The 21,480-nt window shown below is 38.3% G+C and overlaps 1 protein-coding gene across 2 annotated transcripts; it reads right to left on the bottom strand.

Moving 5' to 3' along the window:
* Positions 1-4,828: 4,828 nt before the first annotated feature.
* On the bottom strand, positions 4,829-21,340 carry LOC149780912 (beta-hexosaminidase subunit alpha-like). Of its 2 annotated transcripts, XM_089936437.1 has the most exons (7): positions 21,231-21,340; positions 20,000-20,090; positions 14,405-14,576; positions 8,136-8,223; positions 6,939-7,086; positions 6,237-6,406; positions 4,829-5,059 (listed from the first exon to the last, which is right to left on the bottom strand). In XM_089936437.1, exons 1-6 carry the CDS (start codon positions 21,308-21,310, stop codon positions 6,395-6,397), a joined length of 591 nt encoding a protein of 196 aa, XP_089792563.1. In that variant the 5' UTR covers positions 21,311-21,340; the 3' UTR covers positions 4,829-5,059; positions 6,237-6,394. The 2 variants fall into 2 exon arrangements, with proteins under 2 accessions (XP_089792563.1, XP_089792564.1); XM_089936438.1 differs by lacking the exon at positions 6,939-7,086.
* Positions 21,341-21,480: the final 140 nt, after the last annotated feature.

The raw sequence follows: 21,480 nt of genomic DNA, 5'->3' as shown, positions 1-21,480 counted from the left end.
TGAATTTTGTAACGCGTGTTTGGATTGGTGAATGAACTCAATCCGTTTCAATCCTTTCTGTCCCTATAAATAAGCGCCGTTGACTGCATTGATTCACCTGTTCTCGTCGCTTCAAGATGTGGACTACAGTTGAGTCATCCACCCTTGTGTCTTCCATGATGTTTCGGACAGACTTGCTCATGTATGTCCGATCGAAGTGGACCGTTGTCCACAAGACAAACACCAGCCTGTGGATACGTAGGATCTACGTTGAAAGACAAGGATGCCTAAAAAGAGTGCTGATGTACGGACCAACAGTGAGACGTAGCCTAAGGACAAGAAGAAGACCAATGCGGTGCCATTTATGTTAATGAATACATTAACATAAAACCCAAAGGCCCTTTTCAGGGCCAGCCATATTTCTCGAAAAGAGATAGCCTTTCCATTGCCTACCCCTTTTTTTAAAAAAATTTTTTTTTATTTTTTAAAAAAAATCCTATATTCAATTTCCCTTGACGCTAGATTGACCCACGATTTATTCCCATGTTAAATTCCCCTTGTACGTAGAGTGACCCACGATTTATTCCCATGTTAAATTCCCCTTGTACGTAGATTGACCCACGATTTTTCGCCATGTTAAATTTCCATTGTACGTAGATTGACCCAGGGGTCCCTGTAATGCTAATTCCCATTGTACGTAGGGTGCCCCACTTCACTACTGATATTACTAAAAGTATCGAAGCAAAACCTATTGAGGAAATTTATCAACGCTCTAAAGCATTTGATGTTATTACATACAAACGTACAATGCCTGTTCGTATTCGAGTTTTGAAATACTTTGCCGCGATCGGTCATTGCAGATAATTTGGGCTGATGGTAAGTTGGAATTTATTATATCCACGTTTGCAGCATTTTATCTTGAATCCAAAAAGAACACGGTTGTTTATTTGAGAAATCCTGATTTAAAATATTGAATTACCATAACATCCTGTAAAGGACACTGTAAAGTTCTCTGTCCACATAACCTCAATATCAGTGTACCGTTTGATATTGAGATAAAGAAGAGGCGACGTGTATCCATATCCAGCTAGGTTCATAATATGTGAGATGTTTGTGAACCCCTTTATGAGCTCAGCGATATGGCTTTTCCAATGAATATACTTTACATATATACAGAGTTCAGTGTCATACGGACATAATCAATGCAACGGTGTGTACCTTGGAAAACGTGAACTCTGCGGCAGAACATGCCACTATGAATACTGTAAATCACATCTGCTGGTGTTACGTACTGGCACATGTGCTCGATCCTGGCTTGGAGTCAAATCACGTGATCAACTTAGTTGAGTATGTAGATTGGTTGGAGAATATTATTGTTCGCGTAAACAGAGATTTGCTAAACCTTCAATTGCACAAATACACGTGACTGCACAAACACACGAAACCTACACTAAAATAAAGGAAATAATAGCTAGGATTAACGCGATTGGAGATCCTAATATATTGTCAGAAAAAAAAAGTAGAAACGAGTTTTTGACGGACTTCTCAAAAAGATAATGATTTCCCTTATATACAAGCATGCCGACCAAGCATCAAATCGAAACAATCGCACGGTAGCATGGAATACAAATACTACGCTGTATGAGAATAGCTAATACACTTGAACTATTGTAGACCCATAGTTGCATTGGATTACAATCGCAGATAATCCATTATCCGTTACTTATACAACAACGATTGCTAATACAACAACGGTACTACATCTGACATAATTTGCATGCAAACTTAATATATGAATACCAAGTGGTGCAATAAATGCTGATATACTTACATTATTATGTGTGTTTGGGGATGAACAAAACAGCCGCCGTCGTATCGCATTTACTATTGCTATTATGTTCGTGCAAAAGCACACCAATCACAACTACCTGAATTTAAGTTGCAAAAAATTACGTGGTAATTATCCCACATGCATATAAACCATGCAAGGAAGATCGACATCGGTTAATTTCAACTGTCACTTTGACTGTCCCGGAAACCCAAACACATAAAAACTCATAGACTCCATTAATGTTTTCAATCTCAAACAGTCAATTAACCAACCCACCCATAAACATGGTCACATTTAGACTGGATTCTTCATAGACCTGATGATAACATTCTACGGTCCTCCCTGGTATCCCATGAACTTGCATCAGATTACCTCTGCATTATATGCCATCTTGACGTATCAGTCCCTAACCCTCCACCTTTATCTGCTACTAAGAGAAACTTCTGTATGACAAATAGAACCAAACTAATGCATGACATCCAAGAAAACCTAACAACTTGCTTACCTCCACAACAGAACAACTCGACAACTGCCTGCGTTCATTGCTCGACAAACATGCCCCAGCTACCAAGTGCAGAGTATCAATTCAAAAGTGTTCTCCATGGTATAGCAGTGTTAGGGACCAGCTTCGCACTGCTAAAAGAGACCGCCGTAAAGCTGAGAGGCTTTGGCTTTCCACCAGACTCACTATTCATAAGCAAATCTATGAAACCGCTAAGAAGAATGTCACAAATATAGTCCATGCAGCGAAATCAGCCCACTACACTACTAAGATCATGGAAAGTTTCAGCCGCAAAGAGCTCTTCGAGATTACTAACAAGCTAATGACAAGGAACAAATCTACACCACTTCCAACTACCTGCTCTCCAGTCGACCTTCCGGACATGTTTGCAAATTTCTTCCGTGACAAAGTACAAACCATTAGAGATAAGCTTGACACCACAATTTCAATTGACTTGTCGTCACCATACAATTGGGATACAGAATTTTAGCGGCAACCATTAGCAGCATTTGAACCTGTCTCTATGGATTTCGTACGTACAATCCTGATGAAGAGTGCACCAAAGTCATGTGAACTTGATCCAATTCCAACATTACTGTTGCTTGAGTGCTTAGATCCAGTATTGACTTCACTAACTGATGTTATTAATACCTCTCTCTCATCAGGCGAATTCCCATCATTTTTAAAAACTGCCATGGTAAAGCCTCTGCTGAAGAAACCAACACTAGACTATAACGATTTAAAGAACTACCGCCCAGTTTCTAATCTCCCATTCATATAAAAAAATCTTAGAAAGGGTTGTTCTATCCCAGCTTGTATCTCATCTGAATTCAAACAGTCTTTTTAACAATGTACAATCTGCATATCTCCCTTGCCACAGTCTACTCTTTAAAGTAGTTAATGACATTCTCTCTGCCTTGGATTGCGGAAATATTACAGTCCTCACCCTCCTTGATTTGTCTGCAGCATTTGACACAATATACCATGATATATTACTTCACCGTCTCCAGCATGTATTTGTCATTCATGATACAGCCTTATTGTGGTTCAAGTCCTACTTGGTCAACAGGACACGAACTGTGTCTGCAAATGGAATACACTCCAGCCCAGTTGATCTATGTTGTGGTGTTCCACAGGGGTCTGTTCTTGGATCTGTTCTCTTCATTCTATACACTCGGCCGCTCTCAAGTGTCATAAATCATCATCCAGTGTCTCACCAATAGTACGCTGATGACACTCAAATATACAAATCTAGCTACTCAACTGAGGTTGATGCTACCATCTAAGGTGGAGAGAGGTGCATTTCTGATGTGAAATCATGGATGACATGTAACAAGCTGCAAATGAATGATGATAAAAATGAGGCCATTCTGATTACAACACACAGACTTTATCATTACTTCAAACAATAAATATCAGCAACACCAACATTAAATTCACACAATCAGTACGAAACCTAGGTGTTACTCTGGACAGTAATCTCACATTGCACCAACATGTCATGAACATATGCAAGGCTGCATATCTTGAGCTGAGATGCGTCAGCTCCATTCGCAAATATCTTTCAGTTGATGTCACTAAAACACGTGTGTGTTCATTAGTACTTTCAAGACTAGACTATTGTAACTCATTTCTGTCTGGTTCATCTCAATATCTACTCCAGAAACTTCAAAAAGTTCAAAACACAGCTGCTCGGATCATACTTAGAGTACCACGACCAGAGCACACCTCCCCGCTGCTCTTTACCCTACATTGTCTATCCATTAGATCCAGAATCAAACACAAAATTTGTTCTCTGTGCTACGCTTCACTGACGGACTAGTCCAACATAGCTCTCCAACCTCACCCATGTGTACACACCGCAAGATACTTACACTCCTCTTCTGACAGTCGTATACTCATTATTCCAAGTATGAAAACAAAGTCATATGGACAGCGTTCTTTTGCATACCAGGGCCCAGCAACGTGGAATGAATTGCCCACTGAACTTAGACACAAAGATACAGTGATCACATGCAAGAGTGCTCTCAAAACTCACTTATTTCGACTGCAAGAACAAACTTAACGACCTAGTAATGTTTCCTACCTGAAATATTCTCAGCATGTTTTTTTTAATGTTTTCTAATTTCATGGTGTTTGTTTTTGTAGTCATGTCATTATATGTTTTTTTATCTTATAGGTGTTGTCTAATGTTGTAAAGCGCTTAGAGCTTCTAAAGATTAGGCGCTATACAAAGTTCTCATTATTATTATTATTATATTAACAATTAACCTCCAGAAAAGGAAATTATTTTCATGCATTGGTGAACAAAAACCTATCATAAATAGGGAAGACACGTATGCGTTAGCTATTGAACAGTGATCCTACAACCTTTATCTTTCATTGAAAGACTGTCATAACACACACACACACACACACACACACACACACACACACACACAGATACATACATACATACATACATAAAATAAAATAAAATGAATAAATAATGTCACATCTCAGTGAGAAAATCCAAAAAGATTCACGATTCTTGGTCATAGTTTCACAATAGAATGACTGTCTCTTAAAGGATAGTTAGAGACATCCATTACAAAGGACATAATTCAAACATGGCAGACTTGGAAGCACGTTTATTACACCTTCTGCATTCTGGGTAAAATAGTCCATTTTCGCCGCCAACTCCGAACTATTTTGTAAATCAGTAACAGTCCCGCCACTATGATGGCAGTATTCATGATTGGGAGTACCTGAAAGCAGATATACAACAAAGATTTCAAGAAATGAACTTATTCACGAAAATCTGCTGTTTCCGATCTTAATACGGGGACAAATCAATAATGCAACTTCACAGACTGGTGACTACTAAAATCTGGCTCCTGACTGTTTGGGTAGAGACTTACGATAATTCTAAATATCTGTGGGTAACCCTTTGAACTGCAAGGCCCTTAATCCTCCGCGGAGCATGCTGAGTAAGATTTTGCTTGCATTCGTTCAAGATGGTGCCGATATGTATCTAACATTACCCCTAAAGTGTGACACAAATGTTCGTAAATTGTTATTAGACCAGTTTCCCTGTTGCTGCCACCAGCATTCACAGAATTATATAAATAACGCCTTTCGAAATTATAAACATGAAAACAAAACTTGGTTAGCGAAAGGACCATGCATTTGACTTCCTTGTGGGCGATGTTTTATTAAGAAATCAGAAATGCTTCCCAAGCAAATTTAATTAATAAATAGACTACTTTCCATAATTCTAATTACTTTTTTTCACTGAAACTCAAGGTGGCGTCGGGCATGCGTTGTGTAAAATTGCAGCATTTTGTTATTTTGTTTTCTATCCTATATCGGTGTATATTTAGTAAATTTCTCTTAACAATTTGTGTGCATTCTGTCAAAAGAAAAATATTACTGAATCAAATACAAGTCTTCAAAATTAAAAATTCGTTTAGGGATGAAATAGATTTTATGCACGTCCTTTTATATCCATCATTCGACCCTTGGTAGATTCTTTTGCTCTACGCTGAATGATCACTATTCGGGAAACTACTTGAATGCATCAGCAGCAGCAGAAAGAGGAAAAGTCTGTAGCGTCATTCTATTCAAACGTAAAACACTACGTACAATTGCTGAGAAAAATATAAATAGCGAATGAAATAAAGTACTGAAATTCAAAAGACTGATTTAGATTCAAAGTGGAAACAAAACGTCATTGTTTCCCTCAGACTACAGATCCGTTCTTGTGATTCTGATAACTGCGAGGGTACTAAGATATGGAACATATTATGATTGTATGTTTCATCAAATCAATAACTGAAAGTATCAGTTTAGTGTGCAAACAAAGTAATTTCCTGAACGACGAAGGAAAGCTACATAAGCATACTAAATAATTCAAACAGCAGAGTCAACATGAATGTAACTCACTATTGTGTTTGATCCTAGTTTTAATGCTGCTTTCCCGCCAATACTTTTTTATGCTCCTTATGATGATTTCTTCACTGGATGAGCCTGCGTCATCTTCGTACGACTCTTTGGATTCAAGCGGACGGAGACAATAATCAGGACCGCTGGCATAACCGACATTAAATCCACGTCTGCAAGCGACAATAAAAATGAAAACAACTAAATATTAATAATACTATAATATCTTGTGTACATGCATTGTAGATAATAGAAAAAAGAGCCATAAAATTGTATCGACATATTACTACATTTAAATGGGTAATGTAGGCAACCTTTTGATCGAAAGACACATGTAATCGCGTTTAAAATATTGTGGTTTTCGACCAGCAATAGTTTTTGTAAAAATACTTTAGAGATGAAAAATGGTAAGGGCCTGAAAAAATATTGATATACAAATGCGTTTAAAGTCGCTACATATAAACAATCAATTGGTTGACATTCATATTTGTACCTGTGTTTTGACAATTATAGTATTACCGTCCCAATAAAAACGTGACTATAGTTGGTTGTTGTGAGCAATCTAAAAGTTGGAAGTAGTAATTACAACGTATCGGTACGCTGTGTCATGCATTTGTTATACATTATATAATAATACGAAGTAAAGCAGTGTCTAGTATGTTTGGTACGTTGAATCTAAACACCAACAATTTCGAGTGGACGTACCATTTGTATGCAAATAGCTAAGTTTTTTCGTATCGGTAGATACGTCATCATTCTACACTTGTGCTCCTGTAACCTTCTTCCAGCGCTGTTAATGTCCCGGATTGTTTTCGCGCTCCACACTCCTTCAGCTACAGCAGAAGCTCGCGGCCTACACAAAAAACCCACAAAAATACCCCCAAAACAAACAAAATAAAACAAAAATAAAAAAGGACAAATGGTACAATATATTTGTTGGTTTTCTGCTACGCTGTGAATTACCGGATTTTCAAAGAGAAATAATTTTGATAACTGATTGTAGTGCAATGCTAGAAATATTTGTTAAATGGCCTTTCGTCGATAACATTATGGCCAATACATTTGAAATAAGTTTAAAATCACGCTTTTGATTTAGTAGATTGTCAGCCTCCCATGCAGACAAACCAAGTTCAAATCACACATTGTAGTTATACTTTTTTCATATTTAATACGCTGTTGTACCTTGAAAGGATAATTATGTTACTACTGACATGTAGTGCTAATATATCCACAACACATCAGAACATAAATGGCAAACCGCTGATATTATCACGCGTGATAAAGAAAGAAATCGGTCGCAATTCACTGTTAAACATATTGCTATCCAATACATATGAACATAAAATAAAATGAACATTTTTCAGTAACGGATATATTTCATCTCGTGGGTGAAAATTCGTGGCCTCGCCGCTAGTGAAAATAGTGAATTTTTCAACAACGCTATGAATTATATCCGTTATTCACTCTGAGCATGCGTCATTCATGTATCATTTATTCTAACTGAACAATATTCCAGCATGACATTTTAACAGAGCAATATCTTGAACATAATTTTCTAACAAAAGCCCTTATCTGATGGCCTCTGTTCTAAGGACTTATTGCTACATTAGTTGTATTTTCGCTTCAAGTATTCATTAATAGAAATGTTACTGCAGTATCATTGCGTGTTATTTCTGTCACAAACTTTAATCAACCTTGAGAGGAAATCCTATTAAACAATATAACTATTTAAATCGGCGATGCAATAGCAGTTCTCATGCCAAACGAGAGAGAGAGAGAGAATAAACTTATCAAACAGTTTTAGAATAGCAATAACACACTGTCCCTCTTTTTGTGTATTTAACTCATACAAAGAAAGAGGAATGTCTCATGCAAATTTATTCCAGGGTTACAGGAACTCACCAAAGCATGGTCATGAGGTTATTATTATCTACGTATTCTGACCACAGGCATGCCTCTCCACCCAGGAGTTTGTCTTTCTCAGCACCCTCTGTAATGAAAAAAACAAAATAATTCATTATTTCAAGTACATTTTCTATCATCTTCGTTCTGTATTTTTGCATTAAAACACATGTATCAGTGCTTTGGGGACAGTGCAGGCATTGCATTGTTATTATTTTTAAAATAATGGTAAACAATAAGCACAATAATATATATCATTATATAGAACAGTGTCAATTCGTTTTTATTAAAATCAATTAGATGCACATTGATTAAATATCGTATATATTCGCTTATAATACCAGTCCAACTGCAAATTGCACAGATCCAAATCTGCCACCGCATAATATGCCGACAAATCTGGCATGGGTCTGTGCAGTATGCTACGAGTAATCGGTAGAACAAACAACATATACCTTGATCTCTAGACGCATTAAACTACGGCAGATCACGACATATGTGTGCTATTTGACACAATCATAATACCTTAGAAGAACTACTACTGCCTCGCAAATCCATCCCTCGATGATAAAACTTTTAGTTTTAAAAAGCTTAATGTTATTTGCCAACCAAGGTGGTGGTCGGTCAGAGTGATCTCCCTTTGGCATATGGATTGGTGGCAAATCCCATGATTGTATGGCACGCTCTATATACCAATGTAATTGCTGAGACGCTGGGAGGATATATGTGTATCCTGATTGTTTATGTATTACTAAAGAAATATTATACTATAAAAATTGTTTCTTTCTTAAATATGTTACCCAATCATAATACATTAGACGAATACGTCAGAGGTTGAAGGAAGTACATGTAAAACTCTTACCCGGAGGCCATCTCAGAGTGTCTTATGGTATGTGAGACAACTTCTAGATAACACGACTGGAATATATTCCATCTGTTTGGGAGGGGCTTGACACAGGGAAATTTCTCCCTTCCGCAAATACAGCTGAGGTCTTGAAGCCGCATCCTTATGAAGATATCGAACGACCTGGTGAAGTGACCTGTTGTGCCACTGCTATAGGTCCCTCTAGATCGAGCTGAGCCCTTTGGGGTGAAAATTATCTCAGACAAAAGCTGGTGAATGTGGACCTCCAGCTCCATGCCACGGCATGGGTAATGCCACTAAAGAACAGTTTCGCTCAAATGCTATGGTTGTCGCGACCGCTCTAACTACGTGAGCCGAAATGCGTAACAAAATCATTTGAACTTTGGTTATTTATTCGATATTCAGAGAAAATAACCCACTTTATCCAGGACAAAAATGTCTGTGATGATTTATCTTCCTATCGTTTTTCCGAGGGAACAAGAGACGTAATCTCACTGGACGCAATGGTTATGTTCTTTTCAGATACCACTTCAGAGCTCGCATTATGTCTTGTTTGTGGCCTTGAGCTGAAATGTCGAGAATAGACAGCGATTTAATTATGAATGTCTTGTTACCCATCTACGCGAGCTTGTTGGGAACAGAGCCAACGTTTCTTGGCTGTGTATAATAAAAGTTGGAGAGAAGGTCGGATAAGTTTTGGTTTCGACCAATATATTCTCGTCAGTGATGTCACAAGTTGTCGGCGATTGTGGAGCGGTAACCTTTTGTTGTATTTGGTGCAAAAATTTTCTCTTTGAAAAGACGTTAGTTATTTGATGTATAGATGCATACAGAGGTACAATGTGTTCTTGTGTACCCATTATGTGAAGATTTGTCAGTTGCCTTAGCATGCTGTCACAGTGTAGTGCCTTCTTGCTTGAGCGATTCTCTCCACGACTGGTTGTGAGAACTGTTTATTATTGATGGCCTGTTTAATATGATATAGACGTGTAGGTTCAGTAGCTCTGGATTCGGATGAAACAACTACGGTTGTGGTTGCTTGCGAAGATTAGGGAATATATAAATTTTCCTTGGACTTCCGTTGCAAGATTGATGAGGTCGTTGAGGTCGTCCACGACTTCTCCCGTCTGAATGCTGCAATCAAGGCAAGACGACACTCTGAGGTGTTGGAGAGTAAGCGTATGAGCCTAGACCGTTCCAATCTACAGATAGCGCATCGACTGCCCAGGCGTTGGAATCTGGGACTGCAGAAGCATATGTTGGAAGTTTGATATTCAACCTTGTCGCAAATAGATCCACGAATAGTCGTTCCCATCAGGCACAAATCTGAAGAAGAAAAATTCAGATGGATGGAGAGACCATTCTGTCTGTATTAGTTGATTGTTCCGAGGCAATGAATCTGCTATTACGTTTAGTTGGTATAAAATATGACGAACTTGGACGTGGATTTATCATTGAAGACACCACTTTAGAAACAAAAACACCAGGATGGAAAGGTCGTGGGATTTAGTTCCACCCTGCCGTTTGAGGTAAGCCGCCACCGCAGTTTTTTCGGCTAAGATAAGAATTTCCTTTCCATTTAGGTATTCCTGCCACCAATGCAATGCTTTCAAAATGGCTTTAATCTCTAGTTTATTTTATATGTAGATGACTTTTCTGGGGAGACCACACTCCGCTGGCTTCGCGAAAAGACGGTCGTACTTGTGCCTCCTCAGTTCACTGTACTTGCATCCGTACAGACTGATTTCTGGCGGTTGTACTTGCAGAGGTATACCCGACGTGATCCAAGAAAGGATGATCCATTGTCGGAGATGGTACCTTATTTGTGTGCAGATAGCGAGCAGTTGGTCCATACTATTGGCCTTCATTATGACAAGAGAATCATTTGTAAAGGGCGCATAAAAAGGCAACCTAGGACTATGAGGTCCGCTTCATCTTTAATCAGGCCTAGTAGGCGAAGGAAAGAATTCTCGACCGAAGTTTTCATCAAAAGTAAAGAATCCACCACGGTGCTGTTTTTCAAATGCCCGTACATTGTTTGTCTGTTGTTGAACTCCATACCTAGATGAACAAATTTTTGAGACTGTATAAGGTCGGATTTGTCCATATTAGCAGGGAAACCAATGTTTAGGAGAAGTGTAGAAAGGGTTATCATGTCGTGCTATAACATAAAACTTACATGAAATTGTTGTAGAATGTCGTCCAGGCAGCTTGATGTTGCCATCGTTACAGATGATCCGGATACGAAACATTACTCGGTTAATCAGACGGGTGAAGACCCAGGGACTAATCCAATTGGAAGCACTCTGAAATTTTTTATGATACCTTTGTAGGCGAATCGCAGGATCATCCTAGAAGCCGTTTGGATAAGGAAGCGAAAATGTGCATCCTTTATCAAAGTCCATACTGATTGTTAAGTCTCCCTCCTGGACGGCATTTAAAATGCACCCTGGTGTTTTTTATCATGCATCAAAGGGCGCACATGAACTGAATGAGGGCGCTTAGGTCGATGACAGACTGCCGTTTGGCTTTGGGACTAAAAATAGTCTTGAATAAAACTTCTGAAAATTTACAATTTGAACGGTTTCTACCGCCCTTTTCTTGAAAATGTCATTCCTCGCTGCAAAGTGGTGACTTTGAATGTGTCTGTGAGGGGGTTTTCAATTAACGGGGCGGACGAGGAGGTTTGCTGAAAGTGATACAGAGTCCCTCGAAATCAACTTATCGAATACATTGATCGTTGTCGCAAATCTCTCATTCGAAAGCAAATAATTGGAACATTCCGCCTTCCGGGATTTATGGTAAGGACGGTGTGAAAATGATGAAATATTTTGAGAAATGGAGTCTATCTTGTGGAGAAACTATCTCTGTCTCTTATCCACTATAGTTTACGAAGGATGTAACGTCCGTTGGACTGCTTCTCAGAGGCCCGTGTCCTAGACGAGATCATTTGTTCTTTTTGTTGATTTCCCGAAACGTACCTGCGCTAATGACGAGGTTGTGTGGGAGGGAATTTGGTCTCCGTGATGGATTATTTACAGATTTATTTACAGATTATTTACAGATTTCGTCAACCAGGCCGTTAAATAGGAGAATAGAAGTGAAATGTTGCGACCGTAGTTTTGTCTTTTGGTGATCATCCTTAAGGAAGACGGAGGTAGAGAGTACGGCCAGTTGTAAATTCTCAACTACAGTTATGGGATTGGTGTGTTGAGCAGCACTGTTTAATACTTGCGGAACTCAGAAGACCGACATCCATATCCTGTAGTATTCAGAGTGGGATCCGATATCGTTCAGCCAGTTGTAAATTCTCAACTACTGTTACAGCATGGGTGTATTAACCAGCTCTGTTTAATACTCAGGCCATTCAGGAGAACGACACCAATATCCTGTAGTATTCAGAGTGGGAGAAGATAAGTGGTTTTTAGCCTGTCGGAAGATTGCCATAGACACTAAGTCCAACACAGAGTCCACGGATACGATATTGCGTACCATCTGCTTAGTGTCATTGAAAGAATTTCAATCCATAAGTTTGGATTACCGTTTCGTCATCCCCAAGGTTATGGTATCACGGTGGACTGCTGGGGTGTCCATCTTAAATATTGGAGTACTGAACATATATAAATGCCATACGAAAATTCAGTGGCTGGTGCTTTTGTTAGAAAAATAGTCAGTGGACGTTTGGGTCTTGTAACTGACGATTTAGACAGCCCAAACTGTTAGTAACTCCGTCAGTCTTGCGTAACTTATTTGAAGCCGGATTTTTAATTGTTAGTCAGAATATCAACTGATGCTGAAACTCTGATCCAGGTAGTTGATGAAGTTATCGGAGGAAGGCAGAATTCAGATGGTAAAATCCGGATATTTTCTTCGATTGAAGCTTGGAATATGTCTTCACGCGTAAACATATATTATAGTAACGACGAAGAAACTTGAGACCAAGCATCGTCATCTCTGACTGTAGGTGACGAGTTTGACGTCTCTTGTGCTGCCTGAGAATTAGCTGCCAAATAATGTCGAGGTCTGTCGCTCACAAATTAACGGACAGCTCTCACTTCCAAGAGGTCGCTGATTGAAGGGTCTCTCTGAAAGGCAAAAATATGAGAATATTGTGGGTAGGCGGATCCATGCTAGTACCTGCATAGACCGGGTTCGACATACTGCTCAAGAGGTGTTCTTCTGGTGGCTTATAATGCATTATCTGTAGTGGTCGTGACTCATTATAATTCCTTTAATATGGTATAAACCAGTCGCAACCAAAGTGGGCCATTTTGTTGGGAGAACATCGTCCAGTTCGTGATGTTGGGTCTGGGTACCGAATGTTTGATCCACAACGCCGGTACGTGCATCTGGTGTGCGAGATTGTAGTTTTGGCTATGTGGTTTGCTCATTTACTCCTTGTTCAGCGACATATATGGAGTCGAAGCTTGAAGTGGAAATGCCTATTGATATCGCCAAGAAAGACGAGTACCGTGGAGGTGAACGGGGTGCCGGAACTGTCTCTTCAAGTGTAGATTTTAGGTGTTGTGTTGCTGATGCACAATTTGTAGATTTGTATCCTTTTTCTGTAAGAATTAAAGCACTGGGGACACGTGAGCATGTATACTTATGGTGTCTTCGTCCTTTGGATGTGCATTTTGGGGCTTTCCCTTTTGGTGCCTTAAGCACAGTATTATATTGATCTTCAGGACATAGTGTACAGAATTTGCTCGTGCTAATAGTTTCACAACTGGAACATACCACACATTTAGGGTGATTGCCGTTATCATTCTTTCAGCGTTTGCAAAGTTTATATCTAGCCTTGCCATGGTCTAATCTGCAACAAGACAAATAGACCAGAACGTATAAACGCGTGTAGCCCTGCCCAGTTTTTTGGTAACACAATAAATGTTGGTACAGTGCTATAGTTATCATGTGTTGCCTAGAAATTGGTGCTAACTGACGACTTAATGAAAGCAATGAAGAATCAATATATAATACCAATTCAATCCTACCTATAGGAAGGCTCAATGGCGGCCTGTACATGTAAATTCAGTGGCGTTTGGCTAAAATTGCATTGGTATAGAAAACTTACATGTATATACCCGGTCTCAGCGGAAATTATAAATATCTTTTTAGTTTTCTATAGCTCACTACAGACTTGCACGCTCATATAAATTACACATATAACCATAACGATTGTGGAGTCGCATAGGCTACCCAGAATGTGTGGCTTAGCACGAACGGGCTATTCACGGGATTTGCTGCCAATCCCTGTGCCAAGGGATGATCCCTCTGATCGAGCACTGTCTAAGGTATCATGATTGGCTAACGTATTGAAAGAAGAAAGGGAGTAAACTGTCTTATATTTTCCCATCTACCAACACATTTTAACCGTGCTAACTTCACATTTATCGATATTCACCTTCGAAGTAAGGTGACGGGTCACATAAATAGTATTCGCTCCACTGGATCCCGTATTTGCTGTGATTCAGGCACCAACAGCTGGAGTAGATAGTTCTATAACCCTGTTCATTCAACTGTTTTACATAGTTTTGCCTGTTCATCCATACTTGTAATATTGAATCCCGAGGTATCTGAAATGACAAATATCAGTTTGTTACTATTGGGAGTGAGGGAGTGAGAGATTTAGTAACTCGTTTAAAGATAATGTTCATTTAGATTTGCGAACTCGGGAAGCGTTCGGAACACCTTTTTCTCTTTTCTGTCGTATATGTAACGGAAAATGGCATACAGGGATCGAGTCGCATAGAAAAGGTCCTTTTTGATGAAGTTATTATACTTTAACTTATATTTGTGATATGATATACTGTTACGTATAGGGTCTTAAACTTAAGTAATAAGACAAGGTAAATCTCAACAAGCATTCAAATTTCTAAAATATAAATGTATTTCCATAAAATATAAAAATAAAAGAATCGATAATAACATACAGTGTAAATTCCAAGAATGTCTTATACTGTACTATCAATTTCACACTAATCTGGAAACTGTCCAAATGTATTTCGAATGTAGGTTCTCAATACAAAAGCTTTTTCTTCAAAGTAATCACGTGAAAGTAGAATATTACTTTAAAGTCTTTGAAAGTTTCAGATAATCCAACAATTTTTAAAGATACTCGAGTCTTTGAATGATTTCACACAATCCGACGAAAATTGACAACCTAAATTAAATGTTTTCCACTCCGCTATTTCAACGAACAGTTATAAATAAATCATGATTTCCTCTCTATTATAAAGCTGGCATAATCCATAGGATAGCATAGGTGGTGTTTGTATTCACTTATATACGCTTTATATGCGCACCAAATCAACAAAATTTGATTCACTGAAAGATTCTCGAACAATTTAGATCTGTATATTATACAATAAAAGTTATAATCTGAATTTCTCATTTTAATGAGTAATTAAGGCGTGCATGATACTTACTGAACAAATGCACTCATAGCTGCACGTGACATTTTCATACCTCCATTCAGAACAAATGCGTTGTGTACTTGATCGAAAGTTATTGACTTAACCTAGGCAATCAAACTTGATTTATGAATGAGAGTTCTACACGTAATGTACATGTACTTTACAATAACGAAGTCAATCACTGAGTTAAAGAATTTGAATTATAAATGTCCTAAATCCAAATGATTAAAATAAAACTATATTATAATTTAACAGATGATACAGATATCTGTAACAATACTTTATAATGTACTTATTTAAGTATGCAAAAAGGCTGATGTTGGACGCACGATATTTCCTTAAATTTTTTCATAGCTATTTTCAAATTCAATTCAGTATTGTTTCACCTAGGATCAACACTAAGGCCTATATTTGCAATTGAATCGTCTTACGGGAGAAATCTGAAACTTTTGAGTGATATGTCATTTTGATCATTCAGATGACGCTCGAGAGGTGTTTAAATACAGATTTTATCTGAACATACGGTAAGCTTGGGACAAGATTAGTAACAAATTCTGGAACTATTTAAAAATATATAACTATCAAAATGGCTGGCTTGCCATCCTGTCTTTCTTATTACGTGTTTACGAAAATATTGTATATGATTTGTCAGAAGCAGCGATGAATTATTTAGAAATAGCAATGTCGATACACTGTCATTCCATTACGATTTATCAAAAGGCTATCCAAAGCTATCCTTTAAGTATTTTTGAAGCTGTTGTTGATGTAGGGTTTAACGCCATTTTGCAGCACACGATACATGGCGGCCAGTATTAATGGTGGAGGAAGAACCCGGGAAAAGCCCGGAAAGAACCACCGACCCACGAGAAGCTACTGGCAAACTTTCTCACATACCCGCATTAGCCGAATCCGAGACTCGAACCCACGCAGACAGAGGTGAGATGACAGTGATCCGTAACGGAAAGCGCTTTAGACCACTCAGCCACTCGGGACCCCTATTCTTGAAGTAATCCCTCTACTGATAACCCGTCATGACTGGTTTTGTGATTGGCTTTAAATCCAGAAAATAAGGCTCTCTAGAGCAGGATAATTACAAGCAGATAAAAAATATGTAAAAAAAATAATCTATAATCACCCAATCAAACTCATGTATTCACTTGCTTAAAAGCAAAATCACAACCCCCCCCCACAAATACCCCCCCCCACACACACACCAAAACAAAACAAAAACAACATGCACATCTAGGTTATTTTCACTAATAAAACATTCATGCCTACAATAAGTCTGTCCGCTATTATTGGATTACAGTCCATTTCTGCTCTGTTTTTTTAATACATTTTTCAATAAATATTTTCCCGCCAGTTGCAAATTATGTCATGAGTTTCCGCGGATGATGGACATGCGTATAAGCCTATGTTCAGTCAAATGGTGTTGCATACATACTAATTTATATGCATACAGTTTTCATTGTACTTATACATTTTACCCCATGTGCCCAAAAAGTCCCATAACAGCCTCCTTTGTACCCACAACACTTTGAACAACCGTGTCTATGACTTTTATTTTTGACCATATCATATAAACATTACTTTGCAAAACAGAGGCATGTACTTAGGTGTATGAACTAAATCATCAAGGTCTTTACCTTCTATTGCAAATCATCAACAGTTGAAGATAAATCAGGAAGAAAGTATGTTAAGAAATGGCAACCAATCGCTGCAATTACACCTTTGACTATTAGCGCAATGATATGATCTGCATATTTTGGAATATATCCTTTTATGGTTGGTGAGCGAGAATCACGAATATTATTACTGTGATCTTGCATTTGATTGGCTGGACATGTTAGCGTTTTACAGACTGAATTTCTGATTCTGCTGTGATTGAGGTTGATAAAAATAAGATTTCAATTAACCAGGTCTCAGATGAATACATGTTTTAGCGAGATCCACGCATATTAATGAGGTTATCTTGTATTTTACTGGCTCAGCTGGTTAAAACTTAAATGTCTGTTTTGTCATATTTTTGCAGTGTTTTAAATAAGCTCACATCTCAAAGCTTTCTCACATACCCACATTGGCCGAATCCGAGACTCGAACCCACGCAGACAGAGGTGAGATGGTAGTGATCCGTAACGGAGAGCGATTTAGACAACTCGGCCACTCGGGGCCCCGGTAATAAATATGACGGGCTTCATTGACAATCACATATACAAGATTTTAGCTGTTACAATTTAAAACTTATACACACATGCTTTTCTCAGAGTTAAGCATGTACGCATTACAAATAATATCATAATGAATATCTAACAGATTGATCATTGATTCAGTTTGTTACAGCCACTAACACTTTCAACTGTAGAGAGATATAGTTCAAGGCTCTGGTTCGCCTACCTACAAAGAGCGAAGTGGAACTACGAATCTTGTCATGCAGAGATTGGATAAGGGACCTACTATTTAATTTTCGTTGGGTGTGGGTGTGGGTAAGGCGAATAGTACTTTTCCCAGTCAGAAAATATTTATATTTTTTTTCTATCACCTTAGAATACTAATTTTGAAATAATATCACAATTATAACTAGTTCTTGTTGAGTACAGAATCAGAACTAGAATATTTTTCCAAGCAATTTTTTTGTCCGAATTTGTTTCCAACAAAATGCTAGCACCCCCACCAACCGAAAATGAAAGTGTATACCTCTCTGAGAACCTGACACTGTTGATTACTCTACACAATAACTATGGTACAAACAGTTTCGTAATGTTTACTAACTGGCGTTCAAATCTTTATTTATTTCAATAAACTGAAGAATACAAATCTACATATGTTTAACATACACTAAAAGTATAAGTTTATAAGTACTGTAACTGCAAATAACCAGTCTCTATTGAGTTTTATATATAAATTGTCTTTCAAAGCTTTAAATATCACGAACATAAACACCTTTCCAACCCAGATACAACCGTGTGCGGCAAAACTATGTCTTGCGTCAATCTGTAAAGTACTACTGCTACTAAATTCATATTATTTTGTATCCACAACAAGCAGGTATCAGAATGCAAGCATGGCCTCTGGAAACAGTCGCGTGAATTGATGTGGGCGTGGTTATCTAACGCGTGTCGAAGGGTCATCTGCAACAACCATCCGAAGCGCATGAATAATTATGGTCTTAACCACAAAGACTTGGTAACCGCCCAAGCTACTCCCGCCAATGTGGTGGGTTTGGTGATCCCAAGCTCAGTCAGGACCAAAGCAGTGCCAACAAACATTTTTTTTTTTTTTTTTTTTTTTTTTGGTTATTGGAAGGGGGCTTGAGAATCACGTTTTGGAAGTGGCATAATTTTCGCCACGCCACTGCTCAATGATTCCACGGTAAACGGTTTTGTTTTTCTTTCTTGTTTTTTTTAAATTGCAGACGTCTGTCGTCGCAAGATATGGGCGATAATTCACTACATTCCTTTATCACCGGCGGCTGCTTTAGCTGATATTTGTTCGTTTTTATTAAGGAATGTACATAAACAAAAAACCTAATCAATATCACAACGTAACAAACTTCTTCACAGTAATGAAAAGCCAGTTTTATCGATCGATAAAATGACTGCGGGTTCAAGAGAAACTCTGATTAGCTCATTCAGACAGCGTGAAAGGTCATTTAGGGTTATAATGTCGTGCTCAGAGTGATTTGTTAAGAAGGTTTATGACTATTGCATATTCTATCGAATGGAAGAGTTTGAAGATTCAATGTCTTTTGTATTGTCCTAGTGACCCTATAAACGTTAACACACTACAAGCTGCATATATTTCTTATTCTTATATGATAAACGAACCGCTCCGGTGGCCTAGTGGTTAGAGCGTCCGACTGGAGATCGTGGGTTCGATACCAGGCCGAGTCATACCAAAGACTTACAAAAGCGGTACTAACAGATGCCTCACTTGGCGCTCAGCATTAAGAGGTTACTTTTAGGACTGGTCAGCCTGGTGTCAGGATAATGTGACTGGTTGGGTCATCATGCTACATGTTTGCGGCATGATGCCCCAGTATTAGACATACTTATAACTGTCACACTGCAGACATCGTAGCGATATGACTGAAAAAAATGTTCAAGCTACGTTAAAAATAAAAAATACAAAAAAATACACACACATATGATAAACGATTTCGTTTGAAAATTATACACCAACAAAGAGTTACACGCACACACACGCACACACACACATAAACATGTATTATAACAGCACGTGCAATTCTGATGTTTCAATTAGCACGTGCCAAGCCATGCAAAAGTCATCCTGATCACCTAAAGCATTTATGTAGCGCACCAAATACACTAAACAAGCAGCTTTTATCTCGAGTCCTTATACTGTTTAAGCGGCTCCGATTCCTTGGTAAAGTACTTTCACTGATTGTTACATTTGTTAACATGCACACCAGAAAAGTCAGAGGCGACCTAAATACCCATCACGAATAAGGTTACCGGCTTTGCTAGTGCTGCATCGCTCTTACGACTTAAGATCCATATAACCAGCACTATAGCCAATACTGTAACTACACAAACAAGCAAATATGGTAGCTGCTGAAAACTCACTGCATTGGCAGATTTTGCCACATCTTCCCACATGATGAAACTTTTCCCACTTGATTGGTTTTGTGTAAGTTCTGTCAAGTCCTTGGTTAATCTAGAAAGGAAAAGTTTCAATATTCATTAAAACATTTGACGCACTGATTTTTCGTCCGGCTCCGAGTTTAAATAAAACATTATCTATTCATGAATTAAGCAATTCAAATCAGTTCTGACATTGTACCCAAGGCTTTCGCTGAATAATTTACAATGGTAAATTTACATGTGTCTATTATTATTGTTTTGGCAAGGACAATTTTTTTTTGTGAAACGTGTTGATGAAATGTTCGTAAAAGAGTAGGTAGTTCTGATATCGTACGCAAGGCGTTCGCTGAATTGTTTAAAATGGTAAAATAATAAGTGTATATTATTTTTCTCTGAAAGGACAGAAAATATGGGAAACGTGTTGATGAAAAATTCATGAAAGAGCAGATAACTCTTGCTTTACATGAGGATCGATTTGGTTTTGTCGGGTTTAACGCCATTTTTCAGCACATGAAAGGCTATAGACAGCTGCTAGTATATTTGGTGGAGGAATAAAGATACGCTGATCGAGTGGCGGCTATAACTGGCGCGTACAGAGGTCAGATGTGTGTGTCATCTGTAAAGGCGAGCGCCTTAGACCACTAGTCATCTGGGGAGCCCTTAACAAAATAAATTATTTAACGTGTTCTTTATCTCATATTGAATTTAATAGACTTTAAAATGTAGAAGATTATGGCTGTATGAGAATAACTCTGATTGGTGGGATTTTTGCTGCATGTTGTAATGTTTACGCTGTGTTTTAATGTTTGCACCGTGTTGTAATGTTTACACTGTGTTGCAGCATTGACACTGTGCATATGTTTACACTGTGTAGATCGATCCTGTATAAAACAAAATGTTCACTCATGTTCATCTTTATATATCATTGATTCTATTAACTGTTAAGTTATTTATCTGCCACTAGACCAGGAAAGGCTTAATACGGAATCAGGTGAACTGATTGTTTCTTTTAACATTCAAGTCGCTGTCGTCATTGCATTCAAATATTATGGAAGTGAAACACAATTTAGTAACGTGATGTTTGATCTCTCTCTCTCTCTCTCTCTCTCTCTCTCTCTCTCTCCTGAGGTTCCCTTTGAACAAGATTCAACGAGCAATATATATATGCACCTGTCAAAATAATAACCTATCAGGTTAACCAATTTATGTATACCTGTCAAAATAATAACTGATCACGCTCTGGACATAGTCTTTGGGATTAAGGCCAGGTGATATGCCAGTTAGTCTTTGCATAGTACTCCGAAGTTCCGGGTTCGTCCACCTTAAAGGAGATAAATACGAAAGTGTGTGTGTGTGTGTGTGTGTGTGCGTGCGTATGTGCGCGTGCGTGCGTGCGTGTGTGTATATGTATGTGTGTGTTAGAAGTTAACTCGTAAAATCCATCAGGTAAAATGAGGGTACTT

The sequence above is a fragment of the Sinohyriopsis cumingii genome, chromosome 16 (genome assembly GCF_028554795.1).
Source record: "Sinohyriopsis cumingii isolate HCF-2022 chromosome 16, ASM2855479v2, whole genome shotgun sequence".
NCBI classification, from domain to species: domain Eukaryota; kingdom Metazoa; phylum Mollusca; class Bivalvia; order Unionida; family Unionidae; genus Sinohyriopsis; species Sinohyriopsis cumingii.
The sequence above is the reverse complement of the archived record's forward strand: the minus strand, read 5'-3'. Positions and strand labels throughout refer to the sequence as shown.

Bases quoted from the DNA above. Each gene is read 5' to 3' on its own strand.
- LOC149780912 (XM_089936437.1), bottom strand. From the start codon at position 21,310: ATGCAAAGACTAACTGGCATATCACCTGGCCTTAATCCCAAAGACTAT. The intron at 8,224-14,404 runs GTGAATATCGAT...TTTTCATTACAG, and splicing joins CCCGTCACCTTACTTCGAAG to AGGGTGCTGAGAAAGACAAA. The intron at 7,087-8,135 runs GTGAGTTCCTGT...TTTTTTGTGTAG, and splicing joins AACCTCATGACCATGCTTTG to GCCGCGAGCTTCTGCTGTAG.